General features: G+C 52.9%; 1 protein-coding gene and 1 long non-coding RNA gene across 7 annotated transcripts in view; one reads left to right on the top strand and one right to left on the bottom strand.

Moving 5' to 3' along the window:
* The first annotated feature begins 1,434 nt into the window (after positions 1–1,434).
* LOC136164747 (uncharacterized) lies at positions 1,435–6,415 on the top strand. Of its 2 annotated transcripts, none has more exons than XR_010662403.1 (3): positions 1,435–1,965; positions 3,906–4,077; positions 6,287–6,415. It is a non-coding gene; the product is annotated as an uncharacterized lncRNA (long non-coding RNA). The 2 variants fall into 2 exon arrangements; XR_010662402.1 differs by lacking the exon at positions 6,287–6,415 and adding an exon at positions 4,368–4,462.
* ZDHHC18 (zinc finger DHHC-type palmitoyltransferase 18) overlaps positions 4,808–20,011 on the bottom strand; it is a 27,935-nt gene continuing 12,731 nt past the window's right edge. Inside the window, exons 3-9 of one of the 5 annotated variants that reach the window (XM_065930157.1) lie at positions 13,427–13,576; positions 11,685–11,822; positions 11,512–11,560; positions 10,914–11,016; positions 9,346–9,458; positions 8,370–8,469; positions 4,808–4,855 (exon numbers count right to left, since the gene is read on the bottom strand). In XM_065930157.1, the coding sequence (XP_065786229.1) occupies positions 4,823–4,855; positions 8,370–8,469; positions 9,346–9,458; positions 10,914–11,016; positions 11,512–11,560; positions 11,685–11,822; positions 13,427–13,576 (686 nt within the window). In that variant the 3' untranslated portion in view covers positions 4,808–4,822. Of the gene's footprint in view, positions 4,856–5,136; positions 5,248–5,857; positions 5,918–6,508; positions 8,470–9,345; positions 9,459–10,913; positions 11,017–11,511; positions 11,561–11,684; positions 11,823–13,426; positions 13,577–20,011 lie in introns of those variants that run through there. The other 4 variants (XM_065930155.1, XM_065930156.1, XM_065930154.1 and 1 more) reach the window with 4 other exon arrangements.

Genomic DNA, 20,011 nt, shown 5'->3' with positions numbered 1-20,011 from the left:
GCCCAGAGAAGGGTGGGAGGGGCAGAGGGCGGGGCTAGGGCCCTGGACCTTCCTCCCTCTCCTCTTCGCCCCCACACCCTTTCCGGCTCTTCCTTAAAGGTAAAAGGGCTGGGATGGGGGGTAGGGGGGCGGGGGCCGGGGGTGAGTCATCGGGACTGTCAGCGGGAGAGATTTGGGCGTTGGCCTCACCTGCACCGACACCTTTCCAGGCCCCAGGCTGCCCCCTCTGGTTCAGGGCTTCTATTACATGTCTACCGTAGGTAGCTGTCCCAGTTTCTCAAATCAGATCCTCCTTCACCGTGTTCTTCCAGGGGTTGAGGATGGCTTCAGCTACCTGGCTGCCATGGGTCTAGGCGCCCGTAAAGCCAGGTGCAGGAGGATGGGGTTCCTCGTCCTGCCAGGTACGTTTCCCCCATTGGTTCAGGTGAGAGAGCTGTTTATAGATAGGGCGGTAGTTTCCTAAGCGCCTTCATACCCATGATCTAACATTCTAACCTGCTATGTCGATGTGAAATGGGCAGGTCTATGACTACTACTCCCACTGGAGAGATGGGAACACTAAGGCTCAGAGAGAGATGAGAATTGCTCAGTCACACAGCTACTAAAATTGGCTTTGCTCCCATCAAGTCTTTTGACCTTTGAGTTCCAGACTATTTAAAAGTGACACGCAGGTTTCTTCTGGAGTCTGCCTGAAATGTTCTACCCCCCACCCCTCACTCCTCCTCAGGGTCCTGTCCCCTCTGAGCTCCCAGAATGCACAAGTGGCAGCTTTCAGGGTGCCACTTAATGAGGTGTTTAACGAGCGGCCTCTGACGCTGTGGCCCAGCCTTTGTAATTAGTCACCCAGTAGGTTTTTTGGATACCTTCCCCATCACAGCACAATTTTCCCTTTCAAGTTGGTGGCTTGTTGCCACTTGTCTGAGGACTTACCCTCTGGCTGTCCACACCAGGTCACCTGCCCCCTCTGTCTGCCGTCATGTGTCAGTGGGGTGCACAGAGGGTGGGGACCCAGCTCACTGGCTGTTCCACTTTCCTGCCTAACTCAGCCCCGCCCTCTGTCAGAGGCAGGGATGCAGGCCACCTGGGTGCCCTGCCCAGCTGGGTACCAGGAGGGGGGGAAATGCTAGCAACTGGGGAGAAAGACAGGACCAAGAAGATGGAGGCGTCTGTAACACATGTCATTTCGTTTTATGGAGCAGCAGTCCCAGCTGAGTGCTGCCTCCCCCTGCCCCGCCCCCCAGCTGAGTGAGCCTGCCTCTCAGAAGTTTCCCTGCCCCTTCCCTCTGACCACGGCCCCACTTCTGATTCCTGGTAGAAGCCTCAGAGATGGAGACTTCTCTGTTGCCAATCTTCTGTCCCTGTTCACTGAGACCCTGTCTCCGTGTCAGTTGAAATTTTCACCTAAAGGTGGTGGCATTGCACCTAGGAGGGTGGGTTCCTGCTTGTCTGCTCTACCTCTAGCCAAAGCTCAGATGGGGCTTGGGGCGGGTCTCCTCCCTCTGGGATCCAGCCAGTTTAATGCTTGAACCAGGACTATTTCACAAGCCTGTCCCTCCCCAGTTCCTCTTGGTGTCTGAACACCCACCCTCTCCTCCTGGAGGGAGGCTTAGGCCAGAACTCTGAGGCCCAGAGATGAGATCTGCTTCTTATGAAGGAAAAGTAGGGACGTGTCTGAGCTGATGCCATGTTTTCCAAGGAAGCAAGCAGAAGGGATTTTAGGCTTGCCATCCTGAAGGCTTTGCCTAAATCAGCTCACTGACACAGAAAACAATGAAATATCGGAATACCAGTTTACAGTGTATGTTTAGGTAGTAGGATTCTAAGTGGGTTTTTCTTTTTCCTTTGATTTTCCTAGTATCTTCAGGTTATCAATGGTGAATGTGTATTATTTTTCTATGACAGACAGCCTACAATCTTGGAATCAGACTGCCTGGGTTCAGTTCTTACAAGCTGCTGTGGCTTTGGGTAAGTGACTTGGCCTCTATGAGCCTCAATTTTCTTTAATAAAAAAAGGACTTATTGTGAGGATTAAATGAATTGATGGAAAGCACTTAGCAGAGTGGATGGTAACTATTAATATCATGTGAAAAGAAAACTGAGCCTTATTATTATAAACATGCACACTCGAAGCATTAATATGGAGTGGGTTTCTATGGAATAAGGAAGGGCCCCAAACCAAGTCTCAACCAAAGGCCAAACCCTGCCCAACTGGAGAGATGAATGAATGGTCAGAGGCAGTCTGACAGCACTACCTCCACCCTCTCCAGCTCACACATTCCGCTGGCCTCCACAGGCCTTGGGCCCTCGAGGACCTTCCCTGGTACTAGTCATCCAGCCCGGGCTTTCCCAGGTCCTGGAGGAAAGCTGGAGATTCCAGAACATTAGAAACCCGGAGGGCAGGGCCTGGTAGGCCTAGGAATTTTGCAGATGTTTCTGTCTCAAGGCAGGAAGACTTCTCTTCCTACCACTCATGCCAGAGACCTGGTGGTGGTTCACACCACAAGCTCCATGCCCTCAGCACAGCGCTGGGCAGGGGAAAGGAAGCCTTGTCACTCCTTCCCCTCCCCTGCTGAAGATCAGGGGTGAATTTGGGAGCCAGGCTACCTAACACCTCCTGCCCGCTCTGGCCTGTCAGTCCTGACTCAGTTCCTGTCTCAGGCACCTCCCTTTGCCTCCAGGCCTCCCTTTCCCAAGTCCGGAGCCCAGGCAGGCAGGACGCAGCAGGCCCTGACAAGGCATGGAGTTCCACTGTCAGCTGCCTGAGTCAGCAGGGCAGGAGTGGGGTATGCAGCTCAAAGGGGCTTTCCTCATCCCACCTGCTACCTCCCCATCCTCCCATAGAGCATCCTTCCTACCAGCAGGATCAAAGCCTCTCATCCCACAGACAACCACTCCTTCTTAACTGGTAATAACAGGCTTTGAAGGGTTGTGGTATAGAGAAGGCACCAACCAGTTGCTATCTACCTCCACTGAGAACAAGGACAGGGCTCTGATTGCAGCAGGAGGGATGCTGGTTAGACTTCAGAGTGAACTTCCTAGGAAATTTTTTTCAGTCTTGGAATGATCAAATTAATCAGGTAACTAGAGGAAACTAAAGTGAAAGAAAGTGAAAGTGAAGTTGCTCAGTCGTGTCCGACTCTTTGCAACCCCATGGACTGTAGCCTACCAGGCTCCTATGTCCATGGGATTCTCCAGGCAAGAATAATGGAGTGGGTTGCCATTTCCTTCTCCAGAGGATCTTCCCAACCCAGGGGATTGAACCAGGGTCTCCTGCATTGTAGGCAGACGCTTTAGAGGAAACGAAGGGCTTCCCTTATAGCTCAGTCAGTAAAGCCTGCAATGCAGGAGACCTGGTTCGATTCTTGGGTCAGGAAGATGCCCTGGAGAAGGAAATGGCAACCTAGTCCAGCATTCTTGCCTGGAGAATCCCATGGACAGAGGAGCCTGACAGGCTATAGTCCATGGGGTCGCAAGAGTTGGACACGACTTAGCGACTAGAGAGACAGAGAGGAAACTATGGTGCTTTCTCCCATGGTTAGTTGTGAACAAGAGTTTAGTTAGAGCTCACTCCACTAGTTGGCTGTCTTTGGGAGAAATATTAGATCACTTTTAAATGACTCAGCTACCTGAGTCTTTTTTCCTCAAGGCAGTGCTGTTTAGAGTACCCTACGTCTCCTCGGCCATTCCAGTTTAGGACACAGTGTGGAATTACTGGAAAGAGAATGGAATGGAAAAAAAGAGAATGGAATGAGGTCTGGGTGTGGAACTGCATCCCAGCTCCATTATAAGGCCTTGAGCAGGTCCCTTCCTGTCTTTTGGCCTCAGTCTCCCCATCAGTTCAAGGAGGCCAACACAGATCATCACTCAGCCCCTGCTAACTCTGAATGACATTCTCTGATATTAAGGTTTCTTCTCTGAGATCCCCTCCTTCCACAGCAGCCACCTTCATTCCTTAGGTGGTTCAGAAAAGTCTAAGATTGGAGGAGACATGAGCAGGTGCAGATCTTGGATTTATCAGCTGCGAGACCCTGGCAATTCCTAAAAAGGCTGTCATCATCACCTTCTTCACAGGTTTAGGTGAGAGAATGGGTCAGTGCATATATTCTGATGTGGGGTGTCAGCTGGGGAAAGGCAAGATTCCATTAATACCCTGGGCTGGGCTCAGTTCAGGGTGTGACAGCCCCAGACTGGAGTTAAACCCGCTGCCCCGGCCTGGACTGGGACCTCTCCAAGTTCAGAGGTCAGCTAAGACTTGAAGGTCTCTGGAACTGAGACCAGGAGTTCTAGAGGGGCAGAGTGAAGACAACCCTAGCCGCTCTGCCTGTGTCCCCTCTGGCTTCATTGCGCCTCTTTTTAAAAATCTCTAGAATGGCTCTGACCAGCTGACTAGGCCAGCATTGAGGATAAGCCAGATGTTCTCCTGCAGATTCATCACAGGCCCCAGCCCTGGATCCCAACCAAATAAAGGTGGTACCAGACACTCAAAGGTATGGCAAGAAGAGGGAGATTTTTATTTTGGTTAAAAAAGGTACAGGACAGTAGACCAGCAGCCCCCACCCCCACCCCGCCACGGACTCAGCAGATTCCCGAGGCCCACCTGGTTGCCTTCAGTTCCTCTGAAGAGCTCGGGACTGTCAGCGCTACCCTCGGTGCCTGAAGCAAAGGGGGACAGCGTCCTCCTTGCGTCCTACCCGCTGGGTGGGGGTGCGCAGGGGGGCCGTGGGAACAGTGTCAGACCAGCTGCACTCAGAACAGTCACCAAACTTGTTCAGCAGCGTCATCAACACCCCAGACGACTCCTGAAGAAACCTGCTCGGCTAGACTAGAGCTCTGCCTGGTCCTGGGGGTGGGCAGGCTGTAAGGCAAGATTCCTAGAGTCTTGACTCCTGACAGATCTGGGGAAGGGGAAGGAAGGTGGAGGAGGGGAGGGCGAGTTTCAGCAGAGTCTGACATCATTGTGCTGACAGCTGCTTTCTGACCTTCTACACTCTGGCCGCGTGGAGTGGGAGCGGGGGCAGAGAGGCCAACCCCTGCCTCCTCTGCGGGGGGGGGGGGGGGGGGGGGGGCGGGGCGCCCTATAGAGGATACATGTGAGGCAGGCTTGGGGGCAGACCCTGTAGGCACAGACGGTGGCAGACGGGCCACGGGTTAGGCAGGTGGAGGTGCTGGGGACCTGGCTCCCCCCAGGCCGCTCCTGGAGAGGCAGAGAGCAACGGTCCTCAGGAGGTCCTTAAGCCCCCGCACACACTGGAGATCCCAGGCAGGACAGCAAAGGAGGAGAAGAGAGAGGGTTAGCACGATGGGGAGGAGTGAGGAGGCCGGCAGGGAGCGGGGGGCGGAGGGGGGGGGCGGGGGGAGGCCACAGCACCTGTGTCTTCCCCACAGAAGGGCCGAGGCTCAGGCAGCAGGCAACCAAGCAGGAGAGAAAACGGGCAGGTGAGAGAAAAAGCTCAGCAGGACAGAAAGCCAGGACACAAGAGTTAGTGACCGAGGGCCCCTGGGCACCAGGACGCAGTGAGCAGGCCCCAGCGCCTCAGGGCAGGTGCGCCATCCTCTCCCAACCTCACCCTTCACCTCCTGCTCCAGCTGGAGAGCTGCTCTGCGTGAAGCCACTTCCTCCATCCAGGGTGGGGCTGGCTCTAGCCCTGCGCCCACGCCCCGGCCCTTCCGCTGATGGGGGGGGAGTCCTGAGGGCCCTACCACCGCCAGCACACACACTGCACCACACACCAGACAGATGAATGGGCCCCGTGGGGGCGGCGAGGCATGCGATGAGGATGGTATGGTGTGTGAGGGGAGCGGGCAGTGCTGCTGGCCGACGGGGGAGATACAGTCTTACCAGCTAACCCTCTGCAAAGAGGCCTGTTAGCTCCCCTCAGGCTGTGCAGGAGATGGCAAAATCCTGACAGGTGTCCTCCTGGGGGAGATACCAGAGAGGTGGGCCAGGGTTACGAGCTGTCTGGTGGGGCCCTGCTGCCCAGGCCGGGGTGGGGGGCCAGGGAGGCTCTGGATCTCAGACTGCAATCTACTTCTTTACAAACATTTTCTTAGCTAAGCAGTCACTGGAGGTCAGAGTGGAAAGACAGAAAAGAAAGAACTTAGGGGTCGCAAGTCCCCAGGGCCGGGGAAAGTAGAGGGGATGGAGAGGGGACAGGATAGCCTTTTCTTCCCTGCCTGCGGGGGCCTAGCTACAGCCCTCTGTGCTTGGCCTCCAGCAAACAGACTCCAGCCAGGAGAGAACTTTAGCTGGATCACGGGGCTGCCTGCCCTATTTCTGTCTCCCCAGGCATCACCAACTGGATGGACGTGAGTTTGAGTAAGCTCCGGGAGCTGGTGATGAACAGAGAAGCCTGGTGTGCTGCCGTCCATGGGGTCGCAAAGAGTCGGACACGACTGAGCTACTGAACTGAACTGAAGAGGAAAGGCCACGTGTGGCTGGAAGAACAGAGGGCTGCCAGTTGGGGCCTCAGCAAAGAAAGAGCAAACAAAAACCAAACCAAAGCAAATCAATTCTTAAAAACAAAAATTTTATTACAAGCAGGAACAAAGAATACTGGCTTAAATAAAAGGCAGGTAGGAGTCCCCTCCTCTAGCCAGCTTCTTCCCCACCCCACACTCCCACTTCAGCAGGGAGGGCCCAGGGCCCTGAGGCTGGGGCGAAGTGGTTTCTCCCAGAGGGGACTCCTGGTGGTTGCGACTTCTCAGCTGCCTGTGACCCACCAGCCTCTGCAGCAAGGAAGGACAAGGTGCGGGGACTTCCTATGTCCTTTTCAGCCCTCTTAGAGGGCCAAGGAGGGGGACGGAGGGACAACTTCCTATCTATTTTGACAAGAAACTATCGCTCCCAGGAGAGGAGGGCCATCCTCTAAGTTTCTGGCCCAGATTTAGGCCAACCTTCACCCATTTCAGCCCACCCTGGTCCTTCCTGGAGGGAGGCCCTCAGTTGGCCATGATCTAGCCCCTGGCGCTGGGTCCCATACTCAGATCCCAGAGGAGGGGGTGTGGCAAGGCAGCCACTCCCCACAGCCATTACCCCATCCACCTGACCAGGCCCCGGCCTGTCTGGGCAGGTCCCAGCTGGAAGCCTGACCTGGGGGCTGGGTGGCCGAGTCCCAGCCACTGTTTGAGGTCCTTGGAGGAAGGCAAGAAGGATGGGCTGGGCTGCAGCAGGAGCCCAGGGGTCTCTTGTGACCAACGCACACACAGTCCCCGTCCCCATGGCTCAGGCTGCTCCTGTTGCTGCCACCACCGGCTGGCACCCAAGGGCGATGGCGGAGAGTGAGGCAACCCAGGGGGTGCGGGAGCCAGTCACATTCATACCAGAGCACACACGCGCACACACACACACACTCACTCACAGCCAGAAGGTCTCTTGTAATAAACTTATTAAAACCAAGGTGCCTTCTGATAACCTTTCACCTGGCACTACATAGATAGCAATGTGGCTGACTTTTTTTTTCTTCCATAAAAAAATGCTATGTAGAAAAAAGATCTATAAAATTGTGCAAAATACCCAGCATTAATAAACCCGTTTCAAGTATTGCCAGCATGAGTAAAACCTGCCCATCCCCAGACCTGACCTGGGAGAGAGGTGGGCTGGGGGGGCCAGGCTGGGCCCTTGGAGAACCCTCAGTGGGCAGAGGGGGTGAGGCGCCCCCTTCCTAGTCTGCTGCCCAGGAATCATGCAGGAGCTGAGGTCTCGGGTGCCTGGCTGGCTGATTTGGCTTCCTCTGACGCAGGCTGCTCCCCCCACTCACCCCCAACTCTGCCCTCTCTACCTGGAGCCCCAGCTCTAGTCTACTGGCCGACTCCATACAAAAACAAAAACGGAAGAACGAACGATGGCTATCCCAGAAGGAAGGGGCCCAGACCCCCAAGCAGCCCCCAGAGGCATCCTCTCTGACAGTCTGCTGTCCAGAGCCGACTTCTCTTGGGTCCAGCTTCACCCCTCGGACCCCGGCTCAGCAGGGCCCAGCAGCTGCCCTACCCAGGAGGCGTCACACTCAGTCCGCAGCCTCACACACAGGGCACAGCTGGGCAGAGGCTTGGCGTGGTCCGCTGGACGGCCTCAGGGGCCCTGGCCTCTCTCCTGTCACTCCTGCCACTGACCAGCTGGGGGAATTTAGGGCCCCCGGCCGTGTAAACCTGGTCTGGGGAGCAGAGGGTACAGCCATGGCACAGTGTGGGGAAAGCCACGCAGGGTGGGAAATAAATACGAAAAGACTCAAGCAGTCTTGGGCGGCGCTGCTTCCCTTCGGGTGGAATGGGGAGGAGGTCCTGGCAGGTGTGGAGGGTGGCAGGTGAGTGCGGAGGGGCAGACAGGCCAGCAGGTGGCAAGTACTGAGCCCAGTTCATGGGAGGCTTCCTACCATGCTGGCATCGGGCTTGGCTCCGCAGGCTGGCTCGTCGCTTCTGATGGGCGAGGGCAACACGGTGTCGGACTGCACAAATCCCCTCCGGTCAATCAGGCTTCCAAAAGACAAGGAGGGGGACATGTGAGGGCCCTGCCTGACACCACAGCTCGAGGCCAGGGAATGGATGGCTGGGTCCATCTCCCAGACGAGGCAAGACCCAGCCCTAGAAAGGCTGCTCAAGTGGGCGGCTCGAGACCCTTCCTTTCTGGAAGGGTCCTCTCCCTACTCTGGATACCTGGCTTTGGGCCACAGAATTTATCCACCATTAATTCAGACTGTCTGGCTTTCTGTCGGGCTCCCAAGCTGCAGGTGAGAAGAGCAAGGACGAAAGGGCATTGGGAGATCCTGCAATTCCTACTATCCTTTCCCCAGGGGCAGGATGGGTGACAGGCATATCGGATATTGGGCAGGAGGAGGTGGGGAAGGTGTGGGGAAATCTTACCCCACCCCCACCCCGCTCCCACGGCATCCAACTGAACTCCCGATCTGGACATCTGGCGCCCCCTGGTGTCCGGACAGATGGGGCGTTTCCCCGCAGAGCTGAGCCACCAGGAGGAAGACAAGGCTCCACCTAGTCCAGGCATCAGCAGCGGATGGCAGAGCCCTCAAGGCATACACAACATTCATTGTGGTTATCCCTGGGGAGTAAGATTACATGTGATATCTAACACTCTTTCTAATGTTTTGTACTTAATTTTTTCTACAATGAGCACACAGGAGTACAAATTACAACTCTACAGAATTCCTTTCTGCAACAAGTGCCCTGAATGCATACAGCAGAGGATGATAGCGGAGGGCATCTTTGGTGTGGGGAAGTCAGTGATTCCCGAACCTCTTTGAGAGTAGACTCACAGAGCTACCCCCGCCCAGCCCCCCACACACATTGGCCAGGCCCGGCTCTGGGACCTCCCCCACGCACCCCCTGGCTTACCTGGGAGGTAGGGGACCACAGAGCACAGCACAGCAGTTGGTGATAACACTTTTATGGCTGTAGGGGTTGACAGAGGCCTCGCCACCCCTCTTGTTGGACCACGAGCCTTTGATCTGCAAGCAGGAAGGAGCTCTGGGTCAGGTACCTCCCTTCATTTCCCCTGTTCTAGAGGCTGGGGAAGACCAGCAAATTCTGAAACCAATTCTGGCTAGCCTACTGGAGGGAATGTGCCTATACCCTTTAGTCATTCCATGAGAATATGGGGGACTGCTGGGTGTTGGGGGGCACCCAGAAGAGGAGGCTCTGACCAAGACAGAAGTCAGAGCAGAGCCAAAGAGAAGCCTCCAGAGGAAGCTTTCGGGGTGCATCTTTCCTTCTCTTGCCAGCCACCTAGGAAGGAGGCTAGTGCAAGGGCCCAGGGCTCAGGCTGACATGGCTGTGAACTCTGGTTCTCCCACAGACTTGCTCGTGACCTTGGACAGAGCACCGCTTCTGAGTCTCAGTTCTCATTTGAAAAACAGGGAACTCCAGCAATCCTGTCGAAGCATGAGATGAAACGTGCCCCTCTCTAGCTCCGTGGAGTCGGCTGTCAAAGGCACTGAGATCAGCAGTGAAGGAGACTGGCTTGACTTTACCATAGAGTTTTCCAAATGTATCTGGCCATGACACGCTTTTTTGCTTAACCCCTAGTGATATCCTGCAGAAACAGCCCCCAGGAAATCACCTTGGGAGAAGCTGGCTGATGTCATTTCTGCTCTGTACCAATCACCCAGCATGTGATACCCTGTCATGCTTGTTAAGTTCCTTTCTCCAAATGACAGGCTGAGGTCAAGGAACATATTTTCTGTTGGTCCACAGGCCTATGAGCAATATTAGATGCTGGCCCTGGGACAGATGCTCTCATTTGCTTTTTTGTTGTCTGGAAGGATGGGAGGGGAGGGGTCAGGTCCGGCCCAGAGCTCAGCACATAGTGGGCGCTCCAACAGACAAGGTTTGTTGGTAGAGATCTACAAGGCAGCAAGTGGAGTGGGGAGGCTGATGGAGCTTCATGCTTCTGTCTTGACTGCCCCCTCACTAAGGATGCCTCAGAGAGCCCCAGAACTCCCTGAGAACAGTGAAATCGCTGCTGTCTACAAGGACAGCATGGTGGGCCTGAGCTTCCAAGTGCAACCCAGGCTCTGTCCCTTTCCAGCTGGTGACCTGGGGCAAGTCACTCAGCCATCAAATGAAGAAAAAGCATCTCTGCTCCTTCTGCCTCGGAGGCAAAAGGACCCAAAGAGATGATGGAAACTGAAAGAACCCTGGAAATGGTAATGAGCCGGCCAAATGTAAGGACAGCAATGGGGTCAGTGCTGCTCTGTTGGGGTTAGGGAGAAAGCAACCTCAGGGGCCTGCCCAGGGTCCCCCAGAGCCCAGCCCTGAGCCTTGAAAGGAGATGCCGGGCTGCCTCACCTCTCTGCCCACATTTGCCCAGAAGTTTGGGGGTCAGGGCTGCACTGTGGCTGCCCCAGGCTCCCTCAGCCCTGCCCCCAGCCCGGGGATAAGCTGCTGCTCCAGTCTTTACTCACGTCTTCATTAGTTGTCAGGTTGGAGGCGACGAGGTAAGTGTGAAACCCTGAGAGGCCCAGGATGGACCAGATGGAGAAGAAGCAGATCACCAACTCCAGCACGGTGAGCGGCGCAGTCAAGGACCCACACGGGGACCGGGGCTGGGAGCCTCCCTCACCAGCCCCTCTCACCCATCCCTCTGTGCAGCTACTCCCCCAGAAGGGAGGTAAGTTTGTAACCATCTATCTCAGCAGATCCCCTCCTGGGCCACAAGGAGGGTTCAGGTGCCCCCAGAGGGCAGGACAAGCCCAGGGTAACAGATGGAAGAGAGAACCGAGGGTTTCAAACACCAGAGTCACGGACACGGCACAGTCCAGAGAGCTGGGTGTCTTAGGGGTGTGTGCTCCTGGGAGTTCTTGGCAATTCTGGCCCCACGACAGCCCATTTAGAATGGGCTGTAGCCTGGGGGTGAACAGGAGCAGCTGGCACGCTGGATTCCAGAGGACAAACATCAGCTCTAACCCATTGCCCTCTGTTTACAGGACATGGTGCGGGGACCCACCTCAGGGAAGGGGCCTTGGGTCCCACCAGGGCTCCCCCTTGCTGACAAAAGGATATCTCGCTGGTGTCTCCTTCAGAGTGGAGAGGAAGTTGCTTCCCTGAGAGCCTGGGGAGGAAGAGACAGAAGAGGGCATGGCCCAAGGGATGGTGACCACAGCCCTTGAGCTGGCTGAGCTGCCCCGGGCCTCCCGCTCAGCCCCGCCCCACACCCACCGTCACCCCCAACTCACGCAGCGTCAGGTGGGTGACCACACAGGCGAAGATGAAGGCCGTCAGGAATGAGAGGGAGAGAATGAATGCATAGAAGAAGCGGTAGTTCCGTTTCCCCACACAGTTGCCCACCCAGGGGCAGTGATGGTCAAACCGTTCTGGAAGGGCCAGGGAGGCAGGTCAGCGCCGGGTGTTTAGACGCCTCCCACCACAGCTGGGTGACCCCACCCCCTCACTCTGTCCACATGCAACTCTCAGTTCCTCGACATTCCTGGCCTCTGGTCCTTCACCCGCCGGTTCCTCTGTGTCGTGGCTGCAAGGCCACATCCTTGAGAAAGTTCTTCTTCAGCCTCAGAGGAGGGTGAGGCCCCTGTTATTTGCCCCATTGCCCTGGCACTTGTCCTCTGCAGCACTTTGCCTACATGGGTTTTATTTATTTATATTTATATTTATTTATTTATAATTAACAGGTTGGCTTGTAACCCATTCCCAAGTGGCATAGTGGTAAAGAATCGCCTGCCAATCAGGCTTGATCTCTGGGTCAGGAAGATCCCCTGGAGCAGGAACTGGCAACCCACACTATTCTTGCCTGGAAAATTCCATGGACAGAGGAGCTTGGTGGGCTACAGATCATGGGGTCATAAGGAGTCGGACGCAACTGAACACAGTAAGTACAAACTGTAACCCCTGCTCCACTGTGAGCGCCATGCGAGGGCCTGGGCTGAACCCCAGGGCCTGGCAGAGTCTGGTGTGAAGAAGACCCACAGAAAGGACTTGGCACCTACGATCCTGGCCCCTTGGCAACAACCAATGACCCCTGTTCCCAAGCTCTAGAAGAGAGGGCCAGGGAGGGGCGGGCCCGCTAGGTAACTTGTTGGAGGCCTAGTCAGAGGGCTGAGCTCACACCAGCACTGTGTCCCAGGGGCGGGGTCACGCCCAGGCAGGTGAAGAAAGTCCCCTGTGGGAATGTGGGTCACAAGCCCGACGCAGGCCTGCACCGGGCCGGCGCCCTTCACAGAGGGTGGGTGGGGCAGATTCTCAGGGAGGAGCGACGCCCACTGAGTCACCCACTTCACGGCCTGCCGTCCGGGTGCTCCCCACGGCTCCCCGGCGAGGGAGTGCTGAGCTAGTGTCATGAGCTCACCGCCCTGGGGACTGTGCAGAGTCACCATGGCTCAGCTCGCCTGGGTCCTCTCGCACAGCCTCTCCCTTACAACACCCTCCCAGGGGCGCACCCTGGGCCCCCGTCAGAGCTGCTGGGCCTCCAGAGAGCAGCGAGAGGGGACGAGACAGCCTCTGGCTCCCCAACAACCACGGCAGTCGTGGATCAGGAGTTTAGCTTCCAATCCCAGCTCCGCCTTCTCCACCTCACTGGCATGAACTCCTCAGTTCCCAGATTTTTGTCAGTCCAAACCCCGGGACTTTCAGGAGAGCTGGTCTGGGCCACATGTCTAGAATGTCATGGTCCAGACTCTGGACCCTGGACCCGCTGAGGACCAGGCCAACAGCTGGGAGGAGGGTTCAGGCGTCTCTATGTCCACTTCAGAGCTGGGGGAGGAATCCCCCCTTCCCGGGCCGAAGCCATGATACCACTGGTCACATTCAGGGCCCCTCCCCGCAGCCCCTCCGCAGTCAGAGCCAATCTGAGGGAACCAGACTTCCTGCCCAGATGCCTCCACCCGCCCACAAGCGACTCCCAATCTCCAGGGCTCCATCCCTCTCAGGACTGCCCGCGCCCCCCTCCCTGCTGCCTCCCACTTACCCACACAGTTGTCGCAGACACTGCAGTGTGAGGTCCGGGGCGGCCGAAACATCTTGCAGGTGAAGCAGTACTTCAGCTTCACCACCTGCCCATTGATCATCACCTCCCGGGTCCGCGGGGGCGGCCGGTACGTGGAACTGCCTGTGTTGTCTGAGAAGAGGGAGAGACAGATGCGGGATGGCCAAGCCCCGTCCAGGGGGAGGGGGGAGCCAGTGCTGCCCGGCCAGGACGAGAGAAGCTTCAGGGAAGCTGCTTTGGGGGGACAAACATTAGGGCGAGATGGCTACCAAGGGCATCGAGAGCTGTGACCACCCACCGAGACGTGCTGCGTGCCAAGTGCTGTGGAGAAGCTTCACACGCCTGCTCACATGCCACTTCAGGGAGGGCTTTCAGAGAGGGAGACCTGGGGAGGCTTGGTGAGCTTTATCTGCATCTAAACATCTTAGCGAGCTTTATTTGCATCCTTAGAGTCTGACCCACCAGGGACTGTAAAGAATCCACCTGCGATGCAGGAGACTGGAGTTCAACCCCTGGGTTAGGAAGATGCCCTGGAGAAGGGAACCGGCAACTCCAGTATTCCTGCCTGGAGAATCCCACGGACAGAGGAGCCTGGCAGGCAACAGTCCATGGGGTCGCAAAGAGTCGGACACGACTGAGCAGCTAACACTTTCACGTTCTTTCAAACAAGCCTCGATCTAAGTTCTGGCTTCCAGGAGGGCCAGAGGACACAGTGAGAGCAAAACAATCAGATGTGGAACGTGTGATGTCTACAAGCCCGCTGCCCTGCTCCCTGACAAACGTCAACGTCACACTGTATTTCAACTCTACTTCAGTTAAAAAAACAATATTTTAAACGTGTTGCTTACAAAAGGAGAAGGGAGATGCTTCTAAATTTTAAAAGATTTAAGAGATAGAAACCAGTGCAATGCTTGATCCTAGCGTGGATCCTGTTTTCAAAAACAAAACAAAACAGGGGGCTTCCCTTGGCGGCTCAGTGGTAAAGAATCTGCCTGCCTGATCCAGGGAGACCCCACAGGCCTCAGAGACCCCACACACCCCTGTGCTCTAGAGCCTGGGAGCTGGAACCACTGAAGCCCGTGGGCCCGAGAGCCTGTGCTCAGCAAGGAGAGAAGCCACTGCAGTGAGATGCATCCCAGCTAGGGAGCAGCCCCTGGCCTCTGCAACCAGAGAAAAGCCTGCGCAGCAATGAAGACCCAGCGCAGCCAAAAAATAAATAAATAAAATTATTAAAAAATAAAGACAAAACACAACAACAAAAGAAATTTGGAGAGTAAGGGGGAACAAATGACTATAGATTAAAAATCTGGGAACCATTAATTTTCCTAGATGGGACAATGGAATTGTCATTATGGAGGAGGCTATTCTTAAACCTTGGAGATACATGTTGAAGTATTTATGGGGTAAGTGAATATTTTACTATGTGTATAATTTACTATGAAATGGTTTAATATGACATATATGCTTGTGTGACACATCTGACACACTAGTAACAACTATTTAATCTAGTTGGTGAATTTATACAAATTTGTTACACTAATTCTTCCCACTTTTCTGAACGTTTGAAATTTTTCATAACAAAAATTTTAAGAGAAAAAGAAATGCAGAGATATATATTTATGGGTTGGCAGATTCAGTATTAGAAAACAATTTATTCTCTCCAAATTAATTTTTAGATTCAACATAATCTCAGTTGGGGTTTTTGTCTGTATGTGTGGAAATTAACAAACTCATTCTAAAATTCATATAGAAATCAAATGAATAGAATAGCCAAGGAACTCTTGAAGAACAAAGCTAGAGGTCTTATACAGCAAGACATTAACACTTAGGATAAAGCCTAAGTACTTAAGACAGCCTGGTTTGGGTACAAGGGCAGAAATGCTGACCAGTGGAACAGAACAGACTCCAGAAACAGGCCTAACATGTATATGATCATGTGATTCAGGACAAAGGCAACATCACAGGGCCAAGGAGGAAGATGGTCTCTTCCTGATAAAACAATGCTGGATCCACTGGATACACAAATGGGGGGGAAATGTAACTGTTAGAAGGGCTTCCCAGGAGGTGCAGTAGTAAAGAATGCCTGCAATGTGGGAGACGCAGGTTTGATCCCTGGATTAGGAAGATCCCCTGAAGAAGGGAATGGCTACCCACTCAGGTATTCTTGCCTGGAAGATTCCATAGGCAGAGGGGCCTAGCAGGTTACAGTCCATGGGGTCACAAAGAGTTGAACATGACTGAGCACACATATTACTGTAACCCTGCCTCCCACTTAATACAAACTCAATTCCAGATGGACCACGGTGCTCAATACAAAACATTTTGGATTAAAAAAAAGAAAAATAAAAACAGAACAGCTTCATGACTCTGGAGTAGACAAAGACTTCTTAAATAAGACACAAAGGAACTGATCATAGAAGAACAATTTGATAAACAGCATTTTACCACAATTAAGAACTCCTGTCCATCTAAAGAGATTATTGAGAATGAGAACATGACCTTCAGAGTAGTAGAAGATATGTGCAGTATGTTTATCTGACAAAGGATGAAGGATGTGTATCCAGAGTCTATAAAGAAGTCCTATGAGTCAGTAAGAAAAAAATCAGACAACTGAATCTGAATGGGGACAAAAGATTCAAACAGGCATTTCATAAAAGAAGCTGTTCAAATGGCTAATAGACACATGAAAAAGTGCTCATACTCATTAGTCATCAGGGAAATGCAAATTAAAACCACAATATGCTACCAGTACATATGCACCAGAACGGCGAACATGAAAAAAAAAATATATATATATCTCTCTCTCAAGTGTTGGCGAAAATGTACAACAACTCAAAATCTCATCTGACCACTTTAGACAACAGTTCTGCACTAACTACCAAGGCTCAGCATGTGCAGCCCAGCAGTCCCACTCAGAGGTGTTTTCCCAGCAGAAATGCACATGAGTTGAAGTGCACCAAAGCCAAGTGCAAGACTGTTCTTAGCAGCAATTCTCAAAATAGCCAAAATCTGGAACAACCCAAACTCCCATCAATAGTAGAACAGAGGGAAAAAAAATGTAGTATATTCATACAATGGCATTCTATACAGCAGTGAGAATGAATGATCCTTAATTATACACAACAATATGAATGAATATCACAAATGAGTAAGTGCACAAATGATCACAAACAGGTAAAAGTAATCTATGGTGTTAAAAGTCAGGACCACAGATATCCTTGCAGGGGGAGGGGTGACAGCGATTGGAAAAGGGAACAAGGGGGGCTCCAGCACTGCTTCTTGGTCTGGGTGTGCTAATTAGATGTGTGTGTTCCAATTGTGAACCTTAAACAAACAGAACACTTGTGAGCTGTACACTTTTGGCAAACCCGTTATACTTCAGTAAAAGCCTAAGAAAAAAGAAAAAGAAAACAGAAAGTAACTTGTCCAAAGCCACATGGTGGATCTGCGGGCAGAACAGGGTGCTGAACCTAGATCAAAACCCACAGAGCTGCCCAGGGAGCCTCTTGGTACCCCAGGCTAAGAGGACCAGTGCTCCCCAGAGCAGCGGCTCCTCCCCAGACGGAATTCCGAGTCACAGGGGCGCCTGGGATCCCCAGCCCTTGGCTATGTTTCCAGCCATCACTTCCACGGGATTGACTCCCAATAATATCTCTACTTCGGCCACTTGCTCCCAGTGACTACTTACTGAGTGCCTACCATGTGCCAGGCACTATTCCAGGCGCTTGGCATGTATCACTGAAGCAGATTCGTGTCTCACATTCTTAGCTACCAAAGAGACTTTCGCTAGGCTGTCTCTGCACCACCTCAACTGTGGCATGTTTAAAGTGGAACTAAGCATTGAAGCATCTCTTCCTTAGTAACAGCAGTATGGTCAAGGCAGGGGGTTTGAGGGTAACAGACATACTCTGAAACTCAGTTTTGCCACAGGCTGTGTGTGAAGTTGCAGTCAAATAAATTTTTCTCAGTTTTCTCATCTGTAAAATGGGAATAACAGGGAGAATGAGACATGAATCCTAGCTTCACCTCTTACTAGCTGGGTTTCTTCTGATGATGCCATTTGTGAGATGTGTGACAAGGCAGATCATTTAACCTCTCTGCCTCTGTTTCTGTGATCACTGAAAGGGAATAAGGGTACTTACCCCACAGGGCTATTGTGAGGATTAAATGAGTTAATGCACGTGAAGACGCACAGAGCAAATGCTTAAGACGTGTACACGGGGGACATCCTTGGTGGTCCAGTGGTTAAGAATCCACCCTGTGATGCAGGGGACACAGGTTCATCCCCAGTCGGGTAACTAGACCCCACATGCCACAGAGCAACTAAGCCTGCACACCACAACTGCTGAGCCTGCACGCCACAACCTAGAGAGTCTGTGCACCACAATGAAAGGTATCGCGTGACAGACCAAAGATCCCACGCACTGCAACTAAGACCCCATCCAGCCAGATAAAAATGAATTAAAAAATGTGTGCACTGTTATTATCAGCTCATAGAACTACTGAGAGAAAGAAGGGAATGAGAACAGGTCACTGAGTGCTATTATATACTAAGCACTTTGCATATATTCTCCTCTTTAACATCCCAGGAGGTGAAGTTATCATCTTAATCTCCAGGTTACATTTAGGAGCCTTTCCAGTGAGGCTAGTGACTTGCCTAAGGCCACATAGTGGCAGAATCAAGAAGTGAATCCAAGTTCCTGAAGCTAGGGCTTGAGGTCATTTTGTAAATTTGCAAGTGTCACAATGAGTGTTATTCTTCCCTGCCTGGTTCCTTATTTCTGATGGCACAATTCAAGGGCTGAAAGGCACCTCGAAGAGCATGTAACACAGCCCCTGGCCCCCAGCAGATACCGGATGCCACTGCTCTCACTCCTTCAGCTTACAGATGAGAAAAGAGGCCCAGAGAGGTTAGGGGATTTGTCCGAGGTCACACAGCCAGTGAGTGACTGAGCCAGAGGAACCCAGTTTGGAACCCCGTGCAGATCCTTCCTTCTCCTTCATCTGGGCCTGGCCAGTCACTAGGTCCGGTCAGGTTCTTTCTTCATCACCCATTCCTCTCCACTCCCAACCCCCATTCCAGCCCAGGCCCATACTATTGAATAGCACCCCCAAAAGACTCCTGCTCCCCGTCCCACTGCCTTTTAACCTGCCGGGCACACACCAGCACATTCCCCTAAATAACCCCTTTCAACTCACTTCCCAGCTCAGAAACCCTTTATTGGCCTCCTCTAAAATAAAAAAAAAAAAAAAAAAAAAAAACAGGATAAAGGCAAACTTTTCATCCTGATATCAGGGCCCTCCACAGTTGGGCTCAACCTCCGTTTCCAGCTTTGCTCCCGCCACTCTGCCCTGGCTTCCTGCCCCCCATGCTCCAGCCTCGCCTCCCTTCTCTCTGCTCAGCAGGACTCATGGGCCTCAGCAGCAGCCTCTCTGACCACAGGAGCCTCACACACAGTACAGAACATGTTCTTGACTCCGAGCTGAGTTGTGACAGGACTGCTGTGTGTACACTGTCTCCCCAGGTGGACCCTCTGTCACTTGAGAGCAGAGACAGTCAGACCAACAGGCAGTCTCGGGGCCTAGGACCCGAGAGGCAGCAGGCAAGGGGCAGAGACGCAGGCGGGCCTGGACTTTACACCCTGACCCTCCCCTGTAGGAGCTGGTGCCCTCCGGGAAGCTGCCTAATCTCTGTGAACCTGAATCTGTCAAAGCAGGCAAATAATGATGACTACCTTGAAAAGCGAGAAGGATCGGAAATAGCACAGGTAAAGGAACTGGCACTCGGTAAATACTTAAGTGTGTGCTCAGACAGTCGTGTGCGACCCTTTGCGACTCCAAGGACTGTAGCCTGCCAGGCTCCTCTGTCCATGGGGATTCTCCAGGCAAGAATACCGGAGTGGGTTGCCATTTCCTACTCCAGGGGATCTTCCCAACCCAGGGATCAAACCCAAATCTCCTGCATCTCCTGCATTGGCAGGCAGATTCTTTACCACTGCGCCACCTGGGAAGCCCTGGTGAGTACTTACAACTAGCTGTTTTCATGAGGGGCAGCAAGAATGTTCAAACTATCACACAATAGCACTCATTTCACATGCTAACAAGACCATGAACAAAATCCTCCAAGATAGGCTTCAACAGTATGTGAACTGAGAACTTCCAGTTGTACAAGCTGGATTTAAAAAAGGCAGAGGAACCAGAGATCAAATTGTCAACATCTGTTGGATCACAGAAAAAGCAAGAGAATTTTAGGAAAACACCTACTTCTGCTTCATTGACTACATTAAAGCTTTTGACTCTGTGGATGACAACAAACTGGAAAATTCTTAAAGAGATTGGGAATACCAGACCACCTTACCTGCCTCCTGAGAAATCTGTATGCAGGTCAAGAAGCAACAGTTAGAACCAGACATGGAACAACTGACTGGTTCAAAATCAGGAATGGAGTGCATCAAGGCTGTATATTGTCACCCTGTTTATTTAACTTCTATGCAGAGTACATCATGCGAAATGCTGAGCTGGATGAAGCACAAATTGGAATCAAGATTGCCAGGAGATATATCAATA

This window comes from Muntiacus reevesi, chromosome 3, assembly GCF_963930625.1.
Source record: "Muntiacus reevesi chromosome 3, mMunRee1.1, whole genome shotgun sequence".
Taxonomy (NCBI): domain Eukaryota; kingdom Metazoa; phylum Chordata; class Mammalia; order Artiodactyla; family Cervidae; genus Muntiacus; species Muntiacus reevesi.
The sequence above is the reverse complement of the archived record's forward strand: the minus strand, read 5'-3'. Positions and strand labels throughout refer to the sequence as shown.